Consider the following 22,185-nt stretch of genomic DNA (forward strand, 5'->3'; position numbering starts at 1 on the left):
TCCGCTTCCATGTCTAGACCTTATTGGTCGAAAAATATGGAGTCAGATGACGCAATATTTCCGGGTGTAACAGCACACGCCGGAGGTAACTGTCGGTCATTGTGCTTGGCATCGGAAGACTGAAACACAAACCGGTTCTGGAGGTAAGAGACTAAAAGCCGGTAAGATCATTTTCTAGCCACATACTCATGTAGTCGTAACACTTCAGTAATACTTGAGGGGATTGTTTTGTCGTTTTTTTCTTGTTTACTGCGACGATTTTATAGATGGCTAAAAGACATAAAGGAAACGCTAGCTTGCTAACCTTCAAATCTGAATATAACACGTCATTACTGGGTCTGAATGAAGATTAAATAGAGTTTTAATACATGATTGTTTAATATGAGGCTAGGTGATGGAAAAGTATGTCTTGGCATCCCTCACGATGATGATGTGATGATGCTGCGTTTGACGTTTCGACATCCGACAAAGAGCGTCATCGTCACCGTCTTCATCACATTCAAAAGATCAGACTTGTCGGAGTTAAACCGCTTTAGCTGGTTCCATTAATCATAAATCAACAGTGTTCCATTTATTTAAACGAGCCGTTTCCACGGTGATTACCGGAACACGTGTGACGTTAGCTGCGTCTCAGGAGCGGCACGGCGTTTTGAACAGCACGTGATCGCGCCAAAAATGGATGCTAATATATTTTATGTATCTTAGAGGTGGAAACACTTTCTTATCGAAAGCTAGTAGATAAAACACCTTTTATTTATGTTTTATGATATTTCTGACGTTATTTGTGTGGTAAATCGTTTCAAACTGACGTTGGATATACAGAAAGTTAGACTTTCAAAAGTATTGTTGACACGACATCATCAATGAAGTATCCTTATATTTGTTTAATAGTTGTAATCACAGCCACTCAACGGCAGTACTGATGTGTACTTTTAAAGTGTACATTCAGGTCAAGTTATCATAAGGTGTCCTTCTTATAAACATAGGTTGGGTTGTAAAAGATGATAACAGATAATGGGATCAGATCCAGGATCCAATCATTCTGTTCCAGTCCAGTGTGTCCACCTGCTGAAGATCTGCTATGTGAGTGGGGTGAGCCAGAGGGATGGATATCATTGGCTGTCTCTTCTCACTGACCGCTCTCACCAGGCTTTAGGGTTCACATTGAGTCTAACCTTTGTCCAGGTTTCAGCTCATCAGGGCAGATTAAAAAATTGCACCAGTCAGCATCCACATTTGTTTCGTCGTAAGTTAATTTGTTATTGGGTAATGTCATTAACTTGGATGAGGAAGGGTGGAGGTTTAATTAATGCAGTATCTCCAATGTGAAGGTATGTGAATGTTTAAGTATTGGATATTTAATTGTAGACTAGCTATTTTTCTTCTTGGTTTTACATTTTGATGAACTGTATTGTGAACAATAAATGATGGCAATTGAATTTTTTTAAATAACGCTGTTAAATGTACATTTTTAGCAAATTAATATCCATATATATATATATATATATATATATATATGTATATATGTATTTTATAATGGTGATGTCTAAATTCATTTACATAGTATTTAGTTTGAATATCAACAGCTTATTGCTTATTTGCCATAACATACAAATAAATGTGGCTTATCATTATCTGCCAGATTGTTAATATTGGTGCATCCCTAATATACTATACTATATTGTTATCAGCACTGCCCAGTAAAGTTGGTGGTCTTTCTTAAACTTATAACTTAATAAAAAAAATTAGTTTAATATTAAGCAAATTGTGAAATTAATAGACCACATGCTTCTACTTGAAACAACATAACTGTGATGTCTACATTCACTTCTAACATAAAAAAATAAAAATAAAAATTGGTTGTTTTTGGTATTTTTATTTAGACAAAAAAAGTTCAGAATTGAAATATCGACCAATATAAGCCACAAAAAAGACATTTATTTTGCCCAAGCTATGAATGGTATATGAGGCTGTGGATTGTGTCAACATCACATGCTATTTCAGCAGGGCTGATCACATCTTGATCTCTGAACCAAAATGTTGTCAGTCTAAACAAACAAGAAAGAGCTTATTAACTGTCATAGTAAGAGAGATTTGGTTGTCTGCTGTTATTGAGTGTCTAGCTGAGTCAGTGGAGTATGTCTTACATTAACCTTTTGCCATTAGCTCAGCCCTGCAGCTGGTCACACTTGTCTTTAGTGTCAATAAGGACTTGTGCTGTGAGGGATCTAATTTCATAGTAAATTCCCAGCTTGGCAGCACTGTAACAGGACAGTAACTTTGTGCACAGGTTGTAACAGTAGTGTTGAGGTGATGTTGTTTCTGTTCTATATATGAGAAACTCATTTCTACTTTCTTAATCTGACTCCGGTCATATGATCAAGAGATGATCTTATCTTCCTGAGATTAAGTTATCTTAAGCCAGAGATTAAGTGTTTCTGCTCAACTCAATAAGTTAATTATTTTGGGTGTTTCATTGAAATCTAACCCATGGCCTTGGCATTTCTGCCATGCTGTACCAGCAACTGGAACACTAGATAAACCGAGTGTATCAGGTTTCATCTGTACAAACATTAATAGATGTCTGGTAACCTTGTGATTTAATATTATACGTCCGTCAGTTCACCCTGTCTTTAAACGAGGACAGGCTCTGCAGGGTTTGTGTGACTTCATATTACCGTAGTCATTAAATGAGAAACAGAGAGACACTTCACTGGGCTGGAATGTGTCTCTTTTGTGGTGTTTGTGACCACTCCTCTAATAAGCCTCGCTTGTCTCATTAAAGCAGCTGAATGAATAAAACTGTTCTGCTTGAAGCCTCACACTCTTATTTTCTCATAGAAATGTCTCGTAAGGTTGTGTTTAAGTTGAGTACACTTGAATAAGATACATTTTCTTTATTTCTTACTGTCATTCTCATCAGGTTGCACATTTTGGAGCTACATATCGGACACTTCCCTAATCTTTCTGAACTTTGATCCGGGATCCTCCACAGGACAACAAACTCGCTCTATCTCAGGCTTGGCCTGATCCCTTCATCTTTCAGTCCCCTTCAGCTTCTCAGCAGACGTGCGTCTGAACATGGACCTGAGTACCATTCTCTTGTTCCCAGTACATGTAGTAGTGAGGCTCTACTCACTCTTGAGCTTTCTACCATGGTTCTTCCTGACTGGAGCTCAGAAAAAGAAAGCCCTAGCAAAGAGAGTCAAATCCAGGTCAACCACCGGTCAGGCTGAAGGGCCGTATCGTTCCGTGGATCGCTTCGACTCCCTGGTCACAGAGGACTTCCCTGGAAAAGACACCCTTGATAAGCTGTTTGACTATGCGGTGGAGCGTTTCGGTAAAGCGGACTGCCTGGGAACCAGAGAAGTTTTGAGCGAAGAAAATGAGACTCAGCCGAATGGAAAGGTCTTCAAAAAGGTATGTCCTCCTCTGACATATCCTGAACGGCTGTGATCACAAGTGTCTAATTCTAATTTTCTGCTCTAATCCAGTTTATTTAGTGAGGTTGTTCACATTACCTTTTTAATCATTGTAATTTGCTGCTTAAGAAATCTTTTGGAATAATGTAAAAAATATTGTGAAAGTCTTACATTTTTATAAATTTTTAATAAATTTTACTGACCCCAAAATGTTTGCAATGTAATGAATTTCCATTTATACATAAACATTATATTTATAGATATCCATACAATTATAAATGTTAGTATGTCACATTCAGTATTCTTTTTGCCATTCACACTGTCATCTTACAATTGGATCACATTCAAATGCAATGTGAACACAATGTGAATTTGTTGAGAGAGGAAAAACAATTATATAGCCTATTTATATTTTTTTGTGTATAAAGGCGTTTTATTGCTTTGTCTTGGCAGTTAATTCTGGGCAATTATAAGTGGTTGTCCTATGAGGAGATGGACACTCAGGTCAGTCAGTTTGGGAGCGGACTGGCAGCACTAGGCCAACAGCCAAAAAGCACCATCGCGATTTTCTGTGAGACCCGGGCAGAGTGGATGATCACAGCTCAGGCCTGCTTCAGACGCAATTTCCCATGTAAGGAAACAAATTATTTTTACACTCATTTTCTCTTTTTTTTTCCCTAAGGAAAAAATGACTTCAAGTGAGTCATAGGTTTTATCCTTCATGCTTTAATGTGATGACGCATAGATGTGATGTGACTGTTTTGGGTTTGTCTTGATCTTCTTCTGTAAATTTGTGTTTCATGTGGTTTTTGTAGTGGTCACCTTTTATGCAACCCTAGGAGAAGAGGCAGTGGTTTTCGGATTGAATGAGTGTGGAGCTACACAGCTGGTCACCAGCGTGGAATTGCTGGAAACCAAACTGAAGGTGAGCTAAAGACAGCAATGAAACCATTTCAGTGGTTCCTGTACTACAGAGTCATAGCGAAACAATATATTACAAGAGCTAAGGTTACAGTAACAGGGTACTGTGAATCAGTTCCAACTTGGCACCCATTTCAGTTCCGTTCTTTTTGAAAACTGAACTCCTAAAACGAGTGTAGTCCATATAACAAACAAACTAATTCCTAGTGCTTTTAAACATGACTCATGAACTCATGGGTTATTAGTTTGAATCACTGAATGAACTTGAATCAGTTAGAGCAGTTACCAAATTAACATCGACTCGCTTGTCTTTATGTTCAGTCATGTTTGTCTCCGTGAATAACTCACCCTGTTCTGTAGTTCAATTTTTTTCCAGCGGGCCACCAATATCATAAGACATTGATATTTGGTTAAATGCATGCCTTTATGTCAGGTGACCGAAATTCAGTGTCATGACCTGTTCTAATGTCAATGTCAACTTGATATTTTGTTGGTTTTTAGTTGTGGTATTAAGTAACCAAAATTCATGCCAACAAAATATTGACACCAAACTCAGACATTTAGCCGTGACATTTAGCAATGATGTTAACCAAAAACCAATGCCTGCCAAATAATGTTAACTTCCCCTCAGCTTTAATATATGTCATCATTTGATGTTGGTTTTAAGTCATCGTATTAAGTAACCAATATTAAACGTCCATCCAGTGTTGGGTTTTGATGTCAATCAGATTTTCAAACCAAAGTTTAACTTGACATCTGGTGCCCCCTGGGTTTTCCTGCCCTGCCGCCAGAAAAATATATGTATTTTTTCATTAAATATTTTGTTTCCATAACAGTTTCCATAACACAGAGCCGTTGTTAACTGAGAAGATGCGCCAAAAAACACTGAAAATGAAGTGGATTTGCACATCTTCTCTATTAACAACGGCTCTGTGTAGTAACAGCTGCTCTATGTGAAATCACGCACCTGATGGAATTAACCGCTGATTAGAGAACCGGCTTTACTGACGAGATGCGCATAACGGTCGGCCGATCGTGATCGGAGCACCCCTAAATATCTGTTTCCATTTGTTTATTCCCCTACAGAATGTTCTTCCACAAATCCCCAGACTGAGGCAGATCATCTATGTGGACAGGAAGAGCATCAGCACAGTGGGATATCCACAGGGCGTCCAGATCCACAGCATGCACTCTGTGCAAGAGCTGGGAGCCAAGCCAGAAAACTGTAAGAAAGGGCACCAACTTTACGAATGACATTTCATTGATATGCTAATTAATCTTTTCAGTGATTGGCTGTAGTTTACCCACAGTTCACCCATACTATATTGATCCGAATAAAGATTTGCAATGTAATGGATTCATCTTTATCACCAGAGGAGATAACAGTGTGTGCTTTGTGTTGCAGTGAGCAGACCCATAGTGAAGCCCGTCCCATCAGACCTTGCTGTTATTATGTACACCAGCGGCTCCACCGGTAGACCTAAAGGGGTGATGATCATTCACAGTAACCTGATCGGGGGCATGGCAGGCCAGTGCGAGAGGATACCTGGTTTGGGGTGTGTATAAATATCAATAGGGTGCCACAATGGCCACCCATTTATTCAGCAAACTTGGTTCCAAAAGTTTTTTTTATTTTTTACCGTACAGATTTTTTAAAATATCTTAGTGTTATAAGCCAAATCCTAACCAACTAGCTATGAGGTGAAACACACTATTAAAAACTTTTTATACTATAATATGAAGCAAAACTGCATTTCAAAAACAAACAAAAAGACAAAGAGACTTTAATGAAAAGAACTACAATCCCACAAAGTATTGCTTATACAGTCAAAAGCAATTGAGAAATATGAAACCATTCATTTAAAGATGTTAGTTAATTATAATAATAAGGAATCTGAGGGTGCAAAAAAAAATCTAAATATTGAGTAAATTGGCCTTTAAGTTGTCCAAATTAAGTTCTTAGCAATGCATATTACTAATCAAAATTTTTTTTAAATATATTTACAGTAGTAAATTTACAAAATATCTTCATGGAACATGATCTTCACTTAATATCCTAATGATTTTTGGCATAAAATAAAAATCATTAATTTAAATGTATATTTGGATATTGCTACAAATATACCCTAGTGACTTGCTTATACTATAGCCTTATATTAATATATATATATATATACACACACACACACAGTGCCTTGTGAAAGTATTTATACCCTTTCATTCTTTTCATGTTTTGCTATGTTGATTCCTCATGTTAAACTGCTTTAAATTACTTTTTTTCTTTTCTCTTTCACATACACCATAATGGTAAAGCAAAAGAGAGGTTTTTAACATCTTTGCTATTTTATTAAAGTAAAAAACTTAAGCGATTCTATTGCATAAGTATTCACACTCTTATCTGAATGGGTATGATTTGGAAAGGCACACATGCACGTCTTAAAAGGTCTAACGGCTGATAATGCATATCGGAGCAAAAACCAAGCCAAGAGGTCAAAAGAACTTCTTGTAGAGCTCAGAAACAGGTTTGTGTGAAGCCACACACAAGGGTGAAGGGTCACAGAAGCATATAGTCTCTGTTACCCTTAATGGAAGAAGTTAAAATAACCAGGACCATTATAAGAGCTAACCTCCAGGCCAAACTGAGTGATTGATTGAAGGGCTTTTATTAGTGTGGTGACCAATCTAAAGAAGGACAAACATCACTGCAACACCACCGATCTGGGCTTTATGGTGGTGTGGCCAAACTCAATCCTCTCTTCAGTGAAGACACATGAAAACACTCTTGGAATTAGCAAAATTAAAGAGAGTCCTCAGACTGTGAGAAACAAGATTATCTGGTCTGATGATGCATCAAGTTTGAAGGAAACCAGGCATTGCTCATCACCTGCAGAGTACCATCCCAAAAGTAAAGTGTGCTTTACTACAGCAGCAGGAACTGAGGGACTCGTCAGAGTAGAAGAAAATGCTCAGTGCACCAAAATATAGAGATGGCCTTAATGAAAACCCAGTCCAGAGCATTCATAACCTCAGACTGGGCAGAAGGTTCGCCTTCCAACAGGACAGTGACCCTAAGCACACAGCAAGGGTGACTTATAGACAACTCTGTAAATGTCCTGGAGTGGCCCAGCCAGAGCCTGGGATTGAACCCAGTCAAATGTCTCTGGAGAAACCTGAAAATGTGCATCTAATTGCCAAATATGCTGATGTGCAAAGCTTGACGCATTAAACAAATAAGACTTGAGACTATAGAGGCAACTTAATGTATGAAGTATAACATAGATTTTCCAATGATTATTAAAAACTAGTTGAAATGATATCTTCAACTAAAGCATATACCAACCTTGTAGCTCGCAGAACATCTGTCTTTAATGGTTTAAAAAATACTGCTTACAATCAGTTCACCAGTGGAAAATATAAATGGATTTTTTGCTTTTGGTTGTTGCTCTCCGTTAATGCAACAGTGCCTGGCTGAAATGCATATTAGTTTTGCTTTAATATTCCTGTATGCCTCCACAGACCAAAGGATACCTATATTGCCTATCTTCCTCTTGCTCATGTGCTGGAAATGACAGCTGAGATCTCGTGTGTGACGTACGGCTGCAGGATCGGCTATTCCACACCACAAACACTGTCTGATCAGGTACTGCACCTCTCTTTATTACTGGATCAAATAAATCTAGTCACACACAGGGTAATGATGTTAATCTCAGATGATTGGATGACTTGTTTCTGCTTTGTAGTCAACCAAAATTAAGAAGGGAAGTAAAGGTGACTGCACCGTGCTGAAACCTTCTCTAATGGCCGCCGTACCTGTAAGTCTGACTCCTCCAAACATTTTCATCTTGTTTCCTTCACACCAGTCATGTTAAAATCTCCCACTCTGTCAGGAAATAATGGACCGGATCAATAAGAACGTCATGAGTAAAGTGCAGGAGATGAACTGCGTGCAGAGAACCCTGTTCAAACTGGCCTACGACTACAAGCTCGAGCAGATCAAGAAGGGTTATGATGCGCCCCTGTGCAATATGTAAGAGGATATTAAAATAGGCCTTCAGTTAATCACATTTGCTCTTCTTAATGAGTCTGGAGTTTAATCGTCTTTGTTCCCTCATGTATTCAGTTTATTTAAGAAAGTCAGAGCTCTGCTGGGTGGAAATGTGCGGATGATGCTGTCCGGAGGAGCCCCTCTGTCTCCCGCCACTCAGCGCTTCATGAACATCTGCTTCTGCTGTCCTGTTGGTCAGGGTTACGGTCTTACTGAGACCTGTGGAGCGGGAACTATAACTGAGGGTGAGGAGTCCTGCTACATCTGGACATCTTTTCCAGTCTATCTTGCACTGTTTATTATTACTTGTAGAGTCTTGTTTAGAAAAATGGTCAGAGCTTTATCTCAATGTGCAGTAATGATCATATCATCTTATGTTGTGTGTGTAGTTGCTGACTATAGCACAGGACGAGTTGGAGCTCCTCTGATCTGCTGTGAGGTCAAACTCAAAGACTGGGCAGAAGGTTAGTAAATACTACCAGCTTTCCTTGTTGTAGATGCTTGTTCATATCTTAATGAAGTAATCCACCAAACAACTCCAAAAAGAATAAAAAAATAAACACTTAAGACGCATTCTATACCAAGTTTACTTGGGTAATGCGAAAACTTGCTTTGAGGAAGTGTCTTTCTTCACCTTTGCCAGTACTTCTAGTTAGATGTGGCTTAATGCTTAAAGAATCAGACTTGTAACCTGAAGGTTGCAGGTTCGAGTCTCAATGCCAGCAGGAGTTGTAGGTGGGGCGAGTAAATGATCAATACCCATTGCTGAAGTGTAATAACTTTTACTTTTTTTTTTTTTTTTTTTTATACCTACCTCAGCATTTCTGTAGTTCAAAAATTAGAACATGGCACAAAAAGACAAAGGTCATAGGTTCAATTCCCAGAGAACACAGGAACTTATACAGCTGCATCTTAATGCAATATAAGTTTTGATAAAAGCATCAGCATAATATATGAATGTAAATGTAATCTGATGGCATCAGTGACACCAGTGGTTTGGTTTTATGTGAGCTTCAGGGAAGCAGTATTTGTATTATTATTATTATTATTATTATTATTATTATTATTATTATTTACTAAAACTATTAAAAATGGTTTTGTTCATTAAAATAAAGCTAAGCTAAAATAAGAAAAGAAATTAAGAAAAACTTAATTGAATGAAAAAAATAGCTAAATAGAATATAAAAATAATAATTAAAAGAAAAGAGTACACACAATATCTAAAATAAAAACCGAAAATATAAAAGTAACAGTGAATTTTAAATATTAATAAGCACTATAATAGTATATAAAAATATTAAAATCACACACATGAAGTGAAGTGCTGTACAATCATTTTTTTTAAATGCTTTTGTCTTCTCTGGGGAAAAAAAAGGTAAGAAACAAGATCAGGTCGAGTAAGAAATGTTGTTTTTGGTGTAACTATTCCTTTAACTTGGAAACCGTTCAAACAGTTACAGCTGTCGTGATTCTCCTTATACATCAGGTGGCTATACGAAGCATGACAAGCCTCATCCACGTGGTGAGATCCTCATCGGGGGTCCTAATGTGACCATGGGCTACTTCCGGAGTGAAGGCTGTAATAATGACTTCATTGTGGATGAGAACGGCCAGCGGTGGTTCTGCACTGGTGATATAGGAGAGATGCACCCTGACGGCTGTCTTCAGATTGTCGGTATGTTTGGATTCAGCGTCATAATGAAGTCGTCTTTCTTGTTTTAGTTCAAATCACGTATTTGTTATCTATGTGTATTATTCACATCTATTGTATGTAATACCTAGATCGCAAGAAGGACCTTGTGAAACTTCAAGCAGGGGAGTACGTCTCTTTAGGCAAAGTTGAGTCTGCTCTGAAGAGCTGCTCTCTCATTGACAACATCTGCGCTTATGCAAACAGGTTCGTAATCATATGTTCAGCTTTGTCTGACGCATATGGGCTGTTACTAACCCTAACAAAGAGTCCTCTCTTTAGAACAGCAGACGTGCTGTATACAGACCTCTTTTCTCTCTCTTCTGCCCACCAGTGACCAGAATTACGTTATCAGCTTCATTGTTCCTAATCAGAAGACGCTGACAGCTCTTGCTAATCAGAAGGGCATTGAGGGCACGTGGGAAGAGATTTGCAACCACCCAGTTATGGAAAGGGAAGTTCTGAGAGCAATTAAAGAAGTTGCAACTTCAAGTGAGTATAACCTAACAGTATTTATAGCAGTGAGGTATGTGGTGAAAAAGGGCGGACACTAAATGTGGACACAGTAGTAAGCAATTCACCTTATTATCTTAGTAAGACAAGACCCCTGAACGCCTGTTAACGCAACATTTAAATTTTTTTGCAAGAAAAACATGCACGGACATGCAAACATTATTATCTTTTCATCTTTTTTCTTTTAATATTATAAAAAAAAAAAAAAAAAAAAAAAAGGAATTCAGAGACCATGATACATACAAAACGTTTTTATTATTTTAGTCCATCAGACGTTGTGCACACTTGGCATTGACTTCACACAACTTCAGCATACACTAGCATATAAAAGTTAAATTCAGATATATTCAGAAATAATTTTTTTATTTTTGAACCCTAAACTAAACAAAAATTTAAATTATTAGCTAAAATAAAATATATTTTTTTATGATTAAAAAATATTAAGCATCACCACCGTTTTCAACACTGTTAAAAATAAATGTTTCATTAGGAGTAAATCAGCATATTAGAATGATTATGAAGGATCATTTGACACTGAAGACTGGAGGAATGATGCTGAAAATTCAGCTCTGCATCACAGAATTGTTACATAATATATTCAAATCGTATTTCTGTTTCACTGTAGTTTTGATCAAATACATGCAGTCCTGGTGAGCATAAGAGACTTTGAGTTGTATAAAATGTTGTGGACTCAGAGCATGTCTTCTAATGGTCTTTCCATCATTGTAGTTAAACTCCAGCGCTTTGAGATCCCAGTTATGGTCCATCTGAGCCCGGAGCCCTGGACCCCTGAAACAGGCCTGGTGACGGACGCATTCAAACTCAAGAGGATAGAACTGAAGAACCACTATCTCAATGACATTGAAAGAATGTACGGACGCAAGTAGGACCACCATTACAGCCAAAGACGACGACATCATCAGCTCCTTGCCGTACAACATTACTGTATATCAATCAATGTTAAACACCTTTTGCCACAACGGTCACCACAGCCCATTGCTTAGTGATGTGCACAAATTTTCAAAGACGAACAATGTTGACAAGCCGTTGGTCTGTGTATTTTTAGTCCTGAGCTTTGTGGGCTTTTCATTCAGAGCTCTGTAGTCTCTCTGCTGTGAAATAGTGTACAATTAGTCGTAGTTGATTAGCTTGAGACCTATTGGGTAAAGCTGATGTTTATCTCATCCAGCATAAAGCATCCACTAATTTAATCCTTTCAGCATACAAAAGGAGTGTCTTGCGAAAAGGATTTCATCCATAAAATAGCGATATACTGCCATCAACTTGCGCTTTCTTTTTCAAACGTGTGTTTGTAAAAATGTTCAAAATGTAGCTGAGGTTAAGTCTTTGCACTGTGGGACACAAGTAATATATAGTGATGTTTCTGTGCCTTCTGATTGGTCACTATTTTAAACAGTGATTCCCTATTGGCTGCAAGTTAGAATTTAATTCCTGTGCTTCATTTATGAAGTGCACGTGGAGTTAGTCTAAATAATGGTTACAAAGCATGTTTTTTACATATATATACTTGAAATGTCTTTTTGTTTTGGTTCTGAAAATGTATGTAATGTTTTTTTGAATACTAATTGACACATTTGCTAGTGCTCATGGATTGACTCAGGACAGGTTGAGATGACTGGCAAGTAGTTCGTTGCTCAGTTGACCTGTTTGTTAGACTGAAATTAAATGAAGGGAACACTTTTTAGGAATAGTTTTTCCCTCTCAAGTCAGAGGTAAGGTTTGTATTATATCGGTTTCATCTTTCACGTCAGATGTTTTTCAGACCATTCATTTTACTGTAACAGTGTCCGATTGTCACAAGCTCTCTCATCTGTCACAAATGCCACTTCAGCAGGTGTTTAATATATTTGATAATATTTCATTAAAACCAGTTCTCAATACTTAACATATAAAGCTGAAAAGGAACAAGAAGAAAGTGTTTAGAACTTCAAAACCAGGATATGAATTTTGAGGTCAAGGAACCTTGTCAGTCATTTTTATATTGTATTCTGTGTTTAAATTTATTTGGTCAAACCTAGATGTTTCATTTGAATCCTTGTTTATTTTATTTTTTTGAAGAAGTGTGATCTGTATAGGCATTATTTGTTACCAACTGTCTTTCTAGAAAGTGCTTTATTTATTATTTTGTCAGTTGCACTATTCTTTTTTTTTGACATGGGTTTTTAACCATTGTTAAATGAATAGCCATTAAGCCAACAAATTCAGCTGTCCCCCCACACCCCTAAAGGTTCACGTCACCACAAGCAAGACTATACAGCAGTCAAATGTTTGCATTGATGAATTGTGAATTCACTTGTAGAATGTTCTATGATGACTAATTTATTGTGGTACACTGTATGTGATATTTGCTGAGGACAAGTAAAATCACTTTCTACTCCGTTTGTGTGGTATTCCATTTTAGAAACAGTTTAATGGTCAATGGTTTTTATTTACAGAACATATTAAATTGCAATGAGTTTACAAATATGGGAAGAAAAAAAAAAGCTTTGAAGCTACAATTCAGTTGGCCCAGTCTTGAAAGCGAAAGCAGTCGCTTGCGATCTTCCACACCGGTTGGTCACTGTTTGGAGAGGCTTGGGCTGTTAACAAGAAATTCTGGTTGAAGAATCTCTGCTTGTTTCCATCAAATTTCACTGATCCAGCTGTAACCACCAACAGAGTCATTTGGCCGTGAGTTGCTTGTTCTGAAAAGAAAGAAAAAAACAGGTAAAACAATAGGAAAATATATAAATGATAGTTAAAATAAGATGGGCGCGTTGTTGCATACCATGTACAGGCTGACAGTCAAGAGACTGCACTTGAAATTCACTGGAAGGAAGAGACTCGAAGAACTCGCTGAGAGCATCTCGACCCGTGACAGCATTTCCATTCCACACCAGCGTCGCTTTGTCCAGATACAGCCTCGTCAGATTCTGAAAACACCCATTCAGTGTCATGAAGTCGATGAATGCATCATGTTAATAAACACACGTTATTAGAAGCGCATACCCTTCTTCTCTTGTCCATACAGTCGTAATAGATATTGACGAATTCATCCGAGTATCTGCACGACTGATCCACCAGAGTCCTGAAGTCCTGCTCAGCACCGAATAGAACCGATGAGGACTGATCACTATTGAGATGTAACGTGAGTTAGCTTCAGTAAACACTCACCACCGATGAAGCCATGAAGATACAGATCTCCCGCAGACTGTGTGTGATGTCTAGTCGTTCTGAGAATTAAGATATCGAAACTACTAACGTTAATAAAACACAAAATAACCAGAGCGATTGAAAAATGTACGTTAGGTAACGTTAAGTTTGGCGCCAGATGAAAGAAAAAAAGCTGCGCGGCGTAAAGTTACAGTGTGTTAGAAAATAACTGGTAATCGTAGTTTATGCGCACGTTGAAAAGGATGACATTGCGTGTAAATCTATTTCAGAATTATTCTCTCTTACGCATAAAAAAACAATCTTACATCGAGACAAACGTGCTCAAATGTGTGTGTGTTCACGATTCTTGTTCCGCCGGAAAACTACACCGTCATTCTAAGTTCCCAAGTAACGTTACATGAAGACATACAATACAAAGATGACAAAATCTTAAGAAAAATACATAAATAATTAAAATACATACTTCAAACGCACACCTATTAGAAATCTTATTGTTGTTGTTTTAATTTCGTCTACTGTTCTTATTTTTTCCTCAGCTTCCCAACAGTTACCTTAATACATTTCTTTTCGTAAGTTTACGTTTACATATGTAAATTTGTAAATTATAATACGATTAATTAATAATAATAACAAAAAAGATGTAACATTCATTTTTGAAGCCAAAATGGTACTGTTCCTCAAAATAGTAATAAAAGACCGTTTGAAAAAAAAAAATGTTTTCATAGCTTTCACGAAATCATTATTTGTATTATAAACCAAAATGTAACACAAAGCCAAAATAAATGTAAAGTAATTTGAGGGGTTTTTATATTAACAAAAATAAATAAATAAATAATGATAAATAAAAAAAAGAATTTATAGAAAAAAAAATCTAAATATAAAGTATGTGCAGCTACACTGTCTTTATTCTACAAATTAGCAATATTAATGGCTCTTTATGAAAATTTTAGATACGTTTGCAGGTTATTGCATAGTATGTTATTGTGTGTTTATTTTAATCAGGCACTATTCTGCGTCATAGACATATAAATACCTAGACGCCTACAAATAACGTGGCCGCTATATTGGAGCGGGCAACTCTCATAACTCTCACCAGGACAAAAGAAAACATACCTGACTCATCGACAGATTGGACACCTACAAACCGTCACACGATAATAAAAACAGACTCCGAAGTGCTGATCTGAATCAACAGAGTCGCGAACAGGCTCCGAAGTCCCGATCTGAATCAACCGAGTCGCGAACAGGCTCCGAAGTCCCGATCTGAATCAACCGAATCGTGAACAGGCTCCGAAGTCCCCTGAATCAACAGAGTCGCAAACAGGCTCCGAAGTGCCGATCTGAAACAACCGAGTCGCGAACAGACTCCGAGGTGCCGATCTGAATCAACCGAGTAGCGAACAGGCTCCGAAGTCCCGATCTGAATCAACCGAGTCGCGAACAGACTCCGAGGTGCCGATCTGAATCAACCGAGTAGCGAACAGGCTCCGAAGTCCCGATCTGAATCAACAGTCGCGAACAGGCTCCGAAGTGCCGATCTGAATCAACCGAGTCGCGAACAGACTCCGAAGTGCCGATCTGAATCAACCGAGTCGCGAACAGGCTCCGAAGTCCCGATCTGAATCAACCGAGTCGCGAACAGGCTCCGATGTCCCGATCTGAATCAACCGAGTCGCGAACAGGCTCCGAAGTGCCGATCTGAATCAACAGAGTCGCGAACAGGCTCCGAAGTGCCGATCTGAATCAACCGAGTCGCGAACAGGCTCCGAAGTGCCGATCTGAATCAACAGAGTCGCGAACAGGCTCCGAAGTGCCGATCTGAAGTCGCGAACAGACTCCGAAGAGCCGATCTGAATCAACCGAGTCGCGAACAGGCTCCGAAGTCCCGATCTGAATCAACCGAGTCGCGAACAGGCTCCGAAGTCCCGATCTGAATCAACAGAGTCGCGAACAGGCTCCGAAGTCCCAATCTGAATCAACAGAGTCGCGAACAGGCTCCGAAGTGCCGATCTGAATCAACAGAGTCGCGAACAGGCTCCGAAGTGCAGATCTGAATAAACCTAGTCGCAAACAGGCTCCAAAGTGCCGCCCAACATACACGGAAAAACAAACCACTGTTTCAAAATGTGTGTTTTCTGCATGAGTGTGTTTAATGTGCATTATAGAACAAAATGTCAAGCATCATCAAGTATTTTACATTATTTGACTCATTAATTGAATAAAATAGAAAATCTTAAGGGGAGCGGTGGGGAATTAATGTTTATTAGTCAGGTTTTGTCTTCACAAATAAACCACTCTATTCCCATTCCCAGAGAAAGGCAGAACTGAAAACTTAAATAAAATGTGTTTCTTGAGCTGAGATTGATTCAGAGGATTTTCTATTATATATGTATATATACATACATGTATATGTATATGTGTGTGTGTGTGTGTGTGTGTGTGAGTACATGTATATATTATACTTAAGGAGCTCATTAATTAAACACAATTTGGAACTCATGTCCACAATATTTTTTTGTGTTGTGTCATTAGTTGTGTCTTAATTTGATTAATAATTAGTATTTTAAAATTACATTTCAATTTTTTTTATTTTACTCTTTATTTTACTATTAATTTATTCTTCATTTTTATCTATTCTGTATTATTCCACCCTTTACATTACATATTCTTCTTGCTATTATTAACCTATTGTTGTTCAGTTATTTATTATGGTATTATTCATATTATACATAGAATTTAATAAATCTATTATATCTCATATGTTATTGTACCGTTGTACTCGCTTTTCATATTATTCACTTTACTTTAAGTTGTACTACATATGCTTTTTAATATAACATATCACTTTTACTATATGAATATGTCACAGTTATACTAAATTAGCAGATTTGTAAACCGAAAAAATCAACGAAGTCATCAGGTGAGACAAATGTGAGCTTTCAATTAATAATTTTCCAAACCTTACTAAACAACTGTTTTTTTTTTTAACCTCTGAAATTGGTTGGTAAGTGAGAACGTTATGGTGTTTTTATTCAGTAAAAACCGCAGCTCCCCCGTTTACTTTCATTTGTTTTAAGGCAGTCTTGCCCTCACTAACATGGCGGACGTGTTGACGTATCGCGGCAACGGCTCAAAGCGGCCAATGAGGCGTCTAGGTATTTATATGTCTATGTTCTGCGTCACATATGTAAGTTGTTTTATCCAATCAAATTGCAGCTAGTCAATTTGGGGCGGGCCATTTGTGTTGACTTGTCATACTGACTGACGTTCATCAAAAGTCTGAGATGGAGGGAAGAGTATCAAATGTAGAAATCTGTAATCTGGCTTATACCGGGAAGTTTGACGAACTGAAGAAATGCGTGTTGTCTGACAGATCACAAGCGACGAGGACAGATCAGGTGAGTTTCTGTGGGCAGTGTATGTGCACATACACGGAGTTAGCATGATGCTATACTGACGTCTGACCACCCTTTTCTTATACTGTCTATGCTGACCACTAATTCAGATGTTTCTGTCACTTACAGGACAGCAGGACTGCTCTGCACTGGGCTTGTTCAGCTGGACATGTGGATATCGTGCAGTTTCTGTTGGATCTTGGAGTTGAAGTGGATCTCAAAGATGATGTGAGTCAGCAGTGTGTCCTGCTTCAGTTCTAGAAACTCTCACTGCATCTATAAATGTTATTGTATTTAAAAAGAAACTTTCCTTTCAGTGTTAATACTGATCTCTAATTCATCTAAATGTGCAGTTCATACATGACACCAGGGTTTCTGTGGTAACGTACAGACAGTAGCACTATTGACACTTTGTCATTCACTGCAGATCCTCTTGGTGGAGTTCTTTACTCTTTTTGTGTGTCCTTCCAGGCGTGTTGGACTCCTCTTCATATAGCAGCATCTGCTGGGAGAGAAGAAATTGTCAGATCCTTAATATCCAAAGGAGCTCAGCTGAACGCTGTGAACCAGAATGGCTGCACCCCACTGCACTACGCAGCATCCAAAAACCGATATGAGGTAGCTTCAGCGTTTGCCAGAATTTTACATTAACTTTTTAATATATATGTGCAGTTAAATCAAAACTTATTTTTACCACTGACTGAATAAGTCGAAAAATAATAACTCAAGTCAACAATTAAATATATATATATATATATATATATATATATATATATATATGTATATGTATATGTGTGTGTGTGTGTGTGTGTGTGTGTGTTGAATAGTTGTTTGATCTCATATGACCTAAAGTAAGGGCCTGCAATAACAGAGTCAGAACACTGTTGACTAACCGTTTCAGCCCTGTATATTAATATAAGAATACATAACAAAAATTAATAAATGTTTCACTATTTTCAGAAAAATGTTCATGTAATAACTTAAATATAAAATAAATATAATATATTATCTTAAGCCAGCATTTTATATGTGTGTATACATTTTATATATTAATATACAGGGCTGAAACGGTTAGTCAACAGTGTTCTGACTCTGTTATTGCAGGCCCTTACTTTAGGTCATATGAGATCAAACAACTATTACACACACACACACACACACACATATATATATTTATTTATTTATTTATTTAATTGTTGACTTGAATCATTATTTTTCGACTAATTCAGTTAGAGGTAAAATAAGTTGATTTAGCAGTCGGCGTTCCAGTAAAGTCATGTGACTCATGTCATGTTTCTTTATATAACACGTTATGCAATAGATTGCTTTCAAGCAGGCAGCTTTACAGGATTAAACTAGAAAACATGCTTATGAATGTGTGTAGTATATGTATATCTTAATAGTTTAAAGAATTACAAAACCTGAATAATCAAGCAAAGCATACTGATTAATCAGTGAAATAATGATGATTAATCAATTCTAATAATCTCTGATTAGTTAATTATCAAAATAATCATTTGTTGCTGCCCCATTAATGCAGTGCAGGAGAATAATTATTTGATCCCCTGCTGATTTTGTAAGTTTGCCCATATACAAAGAAATGAAGGTTCTGTTATTTTTATGGTAGGTTCATTTTAACGGATATATAAGAAATATCATCCAGAAAAACACCTTCTAATAAGGTTATTAATTGATTTGCGTGACTTCGTACTGGGAGCAGAAACCCTTGTTGGCAAGCACAGGGGTAAGACGTTTCTTGTAGTTGGTCACCAGGTTTCACACATCTGATTGAGGATTTTGGTTTACTCTATTTCACAGATCCTCTTTAAGGCTGTGTTTCAGTTCATTGTTTCATGCCATTCTCTTGCTAACTTCCCTCCGTCTTGTTCAGTCGGATGTAGGTCGTTGCTTACGTTGTGGAACCCTTGCAATGGTCTGAACTGGAACACCCTGAGCCCTTGATCACTGTATCTGCTATATAGTTTATTTATTTATTGATTGATTTTCCCTTTTGAATTAGTTTAATGCAGCATTCAGTATGTATGTAGGTACATATGGGCTGTTTTAGCCCAGCTGTCTGAAGATCATTAGCAAGCTCAACCATGTAGTTCTGGGCAGATCACTCACCTTTCTCATGATCAACCTTACTCCACGAGGCAAGATCTTGCACAGAGCTCCAGACCAAAGCCGACTGATGGTTGTTTTGTAGTTCTGCCGTGTAGTGTGCTTATTGTTTTTATAAATTTTTTTTTTTTTAAATAAACCTACCATAACACATTATAAACTGATCATTTCTTTGTAAGTGGGCAAACTTACAAAATCAGCAGGGGATCAAATAATTTCCCCCCTCACTGTATATAGCCAGCTTTTTTTCATTTATTTTTTTTTTTTTTCATTCAGACTCTCAAATGAGGAACTCGGGTGATTGATCATGAGATTTCCATTCTCATGGTTCCACTTCCACGTGTGACCGCCCCTACGTTTTGATGAAAGTTATTATTATTTGTTTAAGTTTTTCATATTTGTTTCCTAAAAATTGTGAAAGTATTTCTATTAATATTCTTCTATTTGTTTTCTAATAATATATTGCCAACACTTTTTAAAAATGAGTTATATTAAATGATTACATTACATCTTTACATCTTTTTAAAAATCATGAAACTGATTAATGTTTTATTATTTTATATTTTAATATTTTTCTAGATCTATTTAATCAGCTATATTAAAACATAACATTAAATATTTCTGAAAATTTTGAATTTTTTTTTATTTAAATTTTGTTTTGTTTATTTTATTTCTGGTAATATTTTGCCAGCTCTTTTTTTTTCAACCAGATATATTAAACGATTGCAGAAAATTAAGAATATTGTGAAACTTTTTTTTATATTCATATTTTCTTATATTCATGTTTTATGAATATATTGGCAACTTTCATAGTTAAAAAAAAATACATTAAATCTTTCTGAAAATGTATTTTTATATTAATATTACATTTTTGCAATCATTATATTCAATAAGAAATATTTTTAAATAAACTAATTATAATGCATTGTTTTTCTGTCTTTATTTTATATATATTTTTTAAACAGATAGCCCAGATTTTGCTGGAAAACGGTGCAGATCCAAATGCAACAGATAAACTGGAATCCACACCTCTACACAGAGCATCTGCCAAGGGCAACCATCAACTCATTCAGCTTCTTTTGAAGGAGAGTGCTTCAACCAACATTCAGGACTCGGAGGGAAACACTCCACTGTGAGTAGAACCACTGTGTAGCAGTGTTACTGTTCTTTATAGGCTTATAATTCTATATAAATGCTTCCTGCTCCTGTTCGTTCTGCATGAGCTTCTTATTGTATTTGCCAGTCATCTTGCATGTGACGAGGAGCGAACAGAGGCTGCAAAACTCCTTGTGGAACATGGTGCCAGCATCTACATTGAGAACAAGGAAAAGATGACGCCTCTTCAAGTGTCTAAAGGTGGCCTGGGATCTGTGTTGAAACGGATCGTAGAGGGTTGATGGACCCCGAGAAGAGCTGTTGATCACGCTGCTGTTCAAGTATGATTTATACTTGTTTATGAGAGTATTTGAAAGAAACACCATACAGGAACTGCCTTGTGGTGGAAGGTTTTCCAGATGTTTGCTGAGAAGATCATCATTCACTTTTGGCTATTTAAAATTTCATGATTTATTTGTCATGCATTTTATGGAGTACATTAGTTTTAGATTGACAGGTAACATTCTGATCATTATTGCTTCATCAATGGATGCTTTATTTCTGTGTAACCTAAAACTGATTTTGTTATTGGTTAATCCCTTAAAATGTAATTTCTAGGTTTGCATCTCTGTGCAAAAATCACAACATGTATTCTTGATGCTCATTTTTAAATAATGAAAATAAATTGTAATTGAATACAATTTACTTTTGCAGTCATATCTAAGTGTTGTGTTAAAAGGTAAGTGTAGTCTCAGCTGAATACAGTGTTCATCACGTACACTATCATTTAAAAGTTTGTAGTCACAAGTTAGCTCTTTAGAAGAAAATAATCATTTTAATTTCCAAGGATGCATTCAATTGATCAATTGAAATTGAACAGTAACAATAATAAGACATTTCTATTTAAAAAGTGCTGTTCTTTTGAACTTTCTAATCATCAAAGATTCTGGAAATGTTTTGTGGTTTCCTCAAAATTATTAATCAGCACAATTGTTTCTACAGCAGCAAATCAGCATATTAGAATGATTTCTGAAGGTTCATGTGACACAGTCATGATGCTGAAAATTCAGCTTTGAATCACAAGAATAAAAAATGTTTTCTAATATATTAAAATAGAAAACAGTTATTTTAAAATGTAATAATATTTCACAATGTTTCTCTTTGTATTTTTGATCAAATAGCAGCCTTGGTGAGCATAAAGGGCTTTTGTAAAAAAAAAAAAAAAAAAAAAAAAATCAGGCAACTAACTTTTGAACTGTAGTTTAAATTATACAATTAAATGGTGTACATTTATTCTTTGTCATTCAGCTAATAGTTTTCACTTTTTAATATTAAATATACTCAAGCTTCTGACCTTTCTTTGTCTTTTCAAGGAAGTATTGTATATGTATTTAAGCAGACTTCCTCTTACAGTACCGTAACTGCTGTTAAATAGTTCTAGGTTAGTAACAAAGGAACCGCTGACAGAACTCATTTTTTTAAAAAAATCCTATGAATGCATTTCATACAATGCTAGTTTCAGCTGCCAGCTTCTCAGCAAAAAGATGCAGCATATAAAATAGAGAAGTGGTGATTAAAACTTCCTCCAAATATAATCCACTGATCACCCAATTCCCCATGACGATATCGATTGGTGAACATAAAAAAACCCATCACACACCGTTCTAACGTATTGGGCAGTGGAACGCCTCCACTGAAATCTAATGGTGATCACAACCATATTCTAGTTCTAAATCCTGTATCAACTAGTCTCGACATTCTCAACCATGTAGATTATATAATTTTTAGTAATATAAAAGACACTCG

General features: G+C 36.7%; 3 protein-coding genes across 6 annotated transcripts; 2 read left to right on the top strand and 1 right to left on the bottom strand.

The window, feature by feature from the left end:
- The first annotated feature begins 17 nt into the window (after positions 1–17).
- LOC113114186 (long-chain-fatty-acid--CoA ligase 4-like) lies at positions 18–12,989 on the top strand. 3 transcript variants are annotated; one of them, XM_026280989.1, is made up of 15 exons: positions 18–161; positions 2,924–3,420; positions 3,876–4,053; positions 4,238–4,347; positions 5,430–5,568; positions 5,749–5,899; positions 7,860–7,983; positions 8,084–8,155; positions 8,231–8,370; positions 8,464–8,633; positions 8,778–8,852; positions 9,875–10,063; positions 10,171–10,285; positions 10,413–10,570; positions 11,321–12,989. In XM_026280989.1, the coding sequence occupies exons 2-15, from the start codon at positions 3,082–3,084 to the stop codon at positions 11,476–11,478; spliced, it is 2,118 nt and encodes a 705-aa protein (XP_026136774.1). In that variant the 5' UTR covers positions 18–161; positions 2,924–3,081; the 3' UTR covers positions 11,479–12,989. The 3 variants fall into 3 exon arrangements, with proteins under 3 accessions (XP_026136774.1, XP_026136773.1, XP_026136775.1); XM_026280988.1 differs by having other exon boundaries at positions 25–143; XM_026280990.1 differs by lacking the exon at positions 18–161 and adding an exon at positions 1,066–1,331.
- A 2-nt stretch (positions 12,990–12,991) lies between these two features.
- On the bottom strand, positions 12,992–14,140 carry nxt2 (nuclear transport factor 2-like export factor 2). 2 transcript variants are annotated; one of them, XM_026280993.1, is made up of 5 exons: positions 14,071–14,123; positions 13,766–13,824; positions 13,601–13,687; positions 13,380–13,524; positions 12,992–13,296 (listed from the first exon to the last, which is right to left on the bottom strand). In XM_026280993.1, the coding sequence occupies exons 2-5, from the start codon at positions 13,778–13,780 to the stop codon at positions 13,112–13,114; spliced, it is 432 nt and encodes a 143-aa protein (XP_026136778.1). In that variant the 5' UTR covers positions 13,781–13,824; positions 14,071–14,123; the 3' UTR covers positions 12,992–13,111. The 2 variants fall into 2 exon arrangements, with proteins under 2 accessions (XP_026136778.1, XP_026136777.1); XM_026280992.1 differs by having other exon boundaries at positions 13,766–14,140.
- Positions 14,141–16,991: 2,851 nt separating this feature from the next.
- LOC113114187 (26S proteasome non-ATPase regulatory subunit 10) lies at positions 16,992–21,080 on the top strand. Its single transcript, XM_026280991.1, has 5 exons — positions 16,992–17,163; positions 17,290–17,388; positions 17,632–17,778; positions 20,250–20,416; positions 20,528–21,080. Exons 1-5 carry the CDS (start codon positions 17,050–17,052, stop codon positions 20,679–20,681), a joined length of 681 nt encoding a protein of 226 aa, XP_026136776.1. The 5' UTR covers positions 16,992–17,049; the 3' UTR covers positions 20,682–21,080.
- The last annotated feature ends 1,105 nt before the right edge of the window (positions 21,081–22,185 follow it).

Source organism: Carassius auratus, chromosome 14 (genome assembly GCF_003368295.1).
Source record: "Carassius auratus strain Wakin chromosome 14, ASM336829v1, whole genome shotgun sequence".
Taxonomy (NCBI): domain Eukaryota; kingdom Metazoa; phylum Chordata; class Actinopteri; order Cypriniformes; family Cyprinidae; genus Carassius; species Carassius auratus.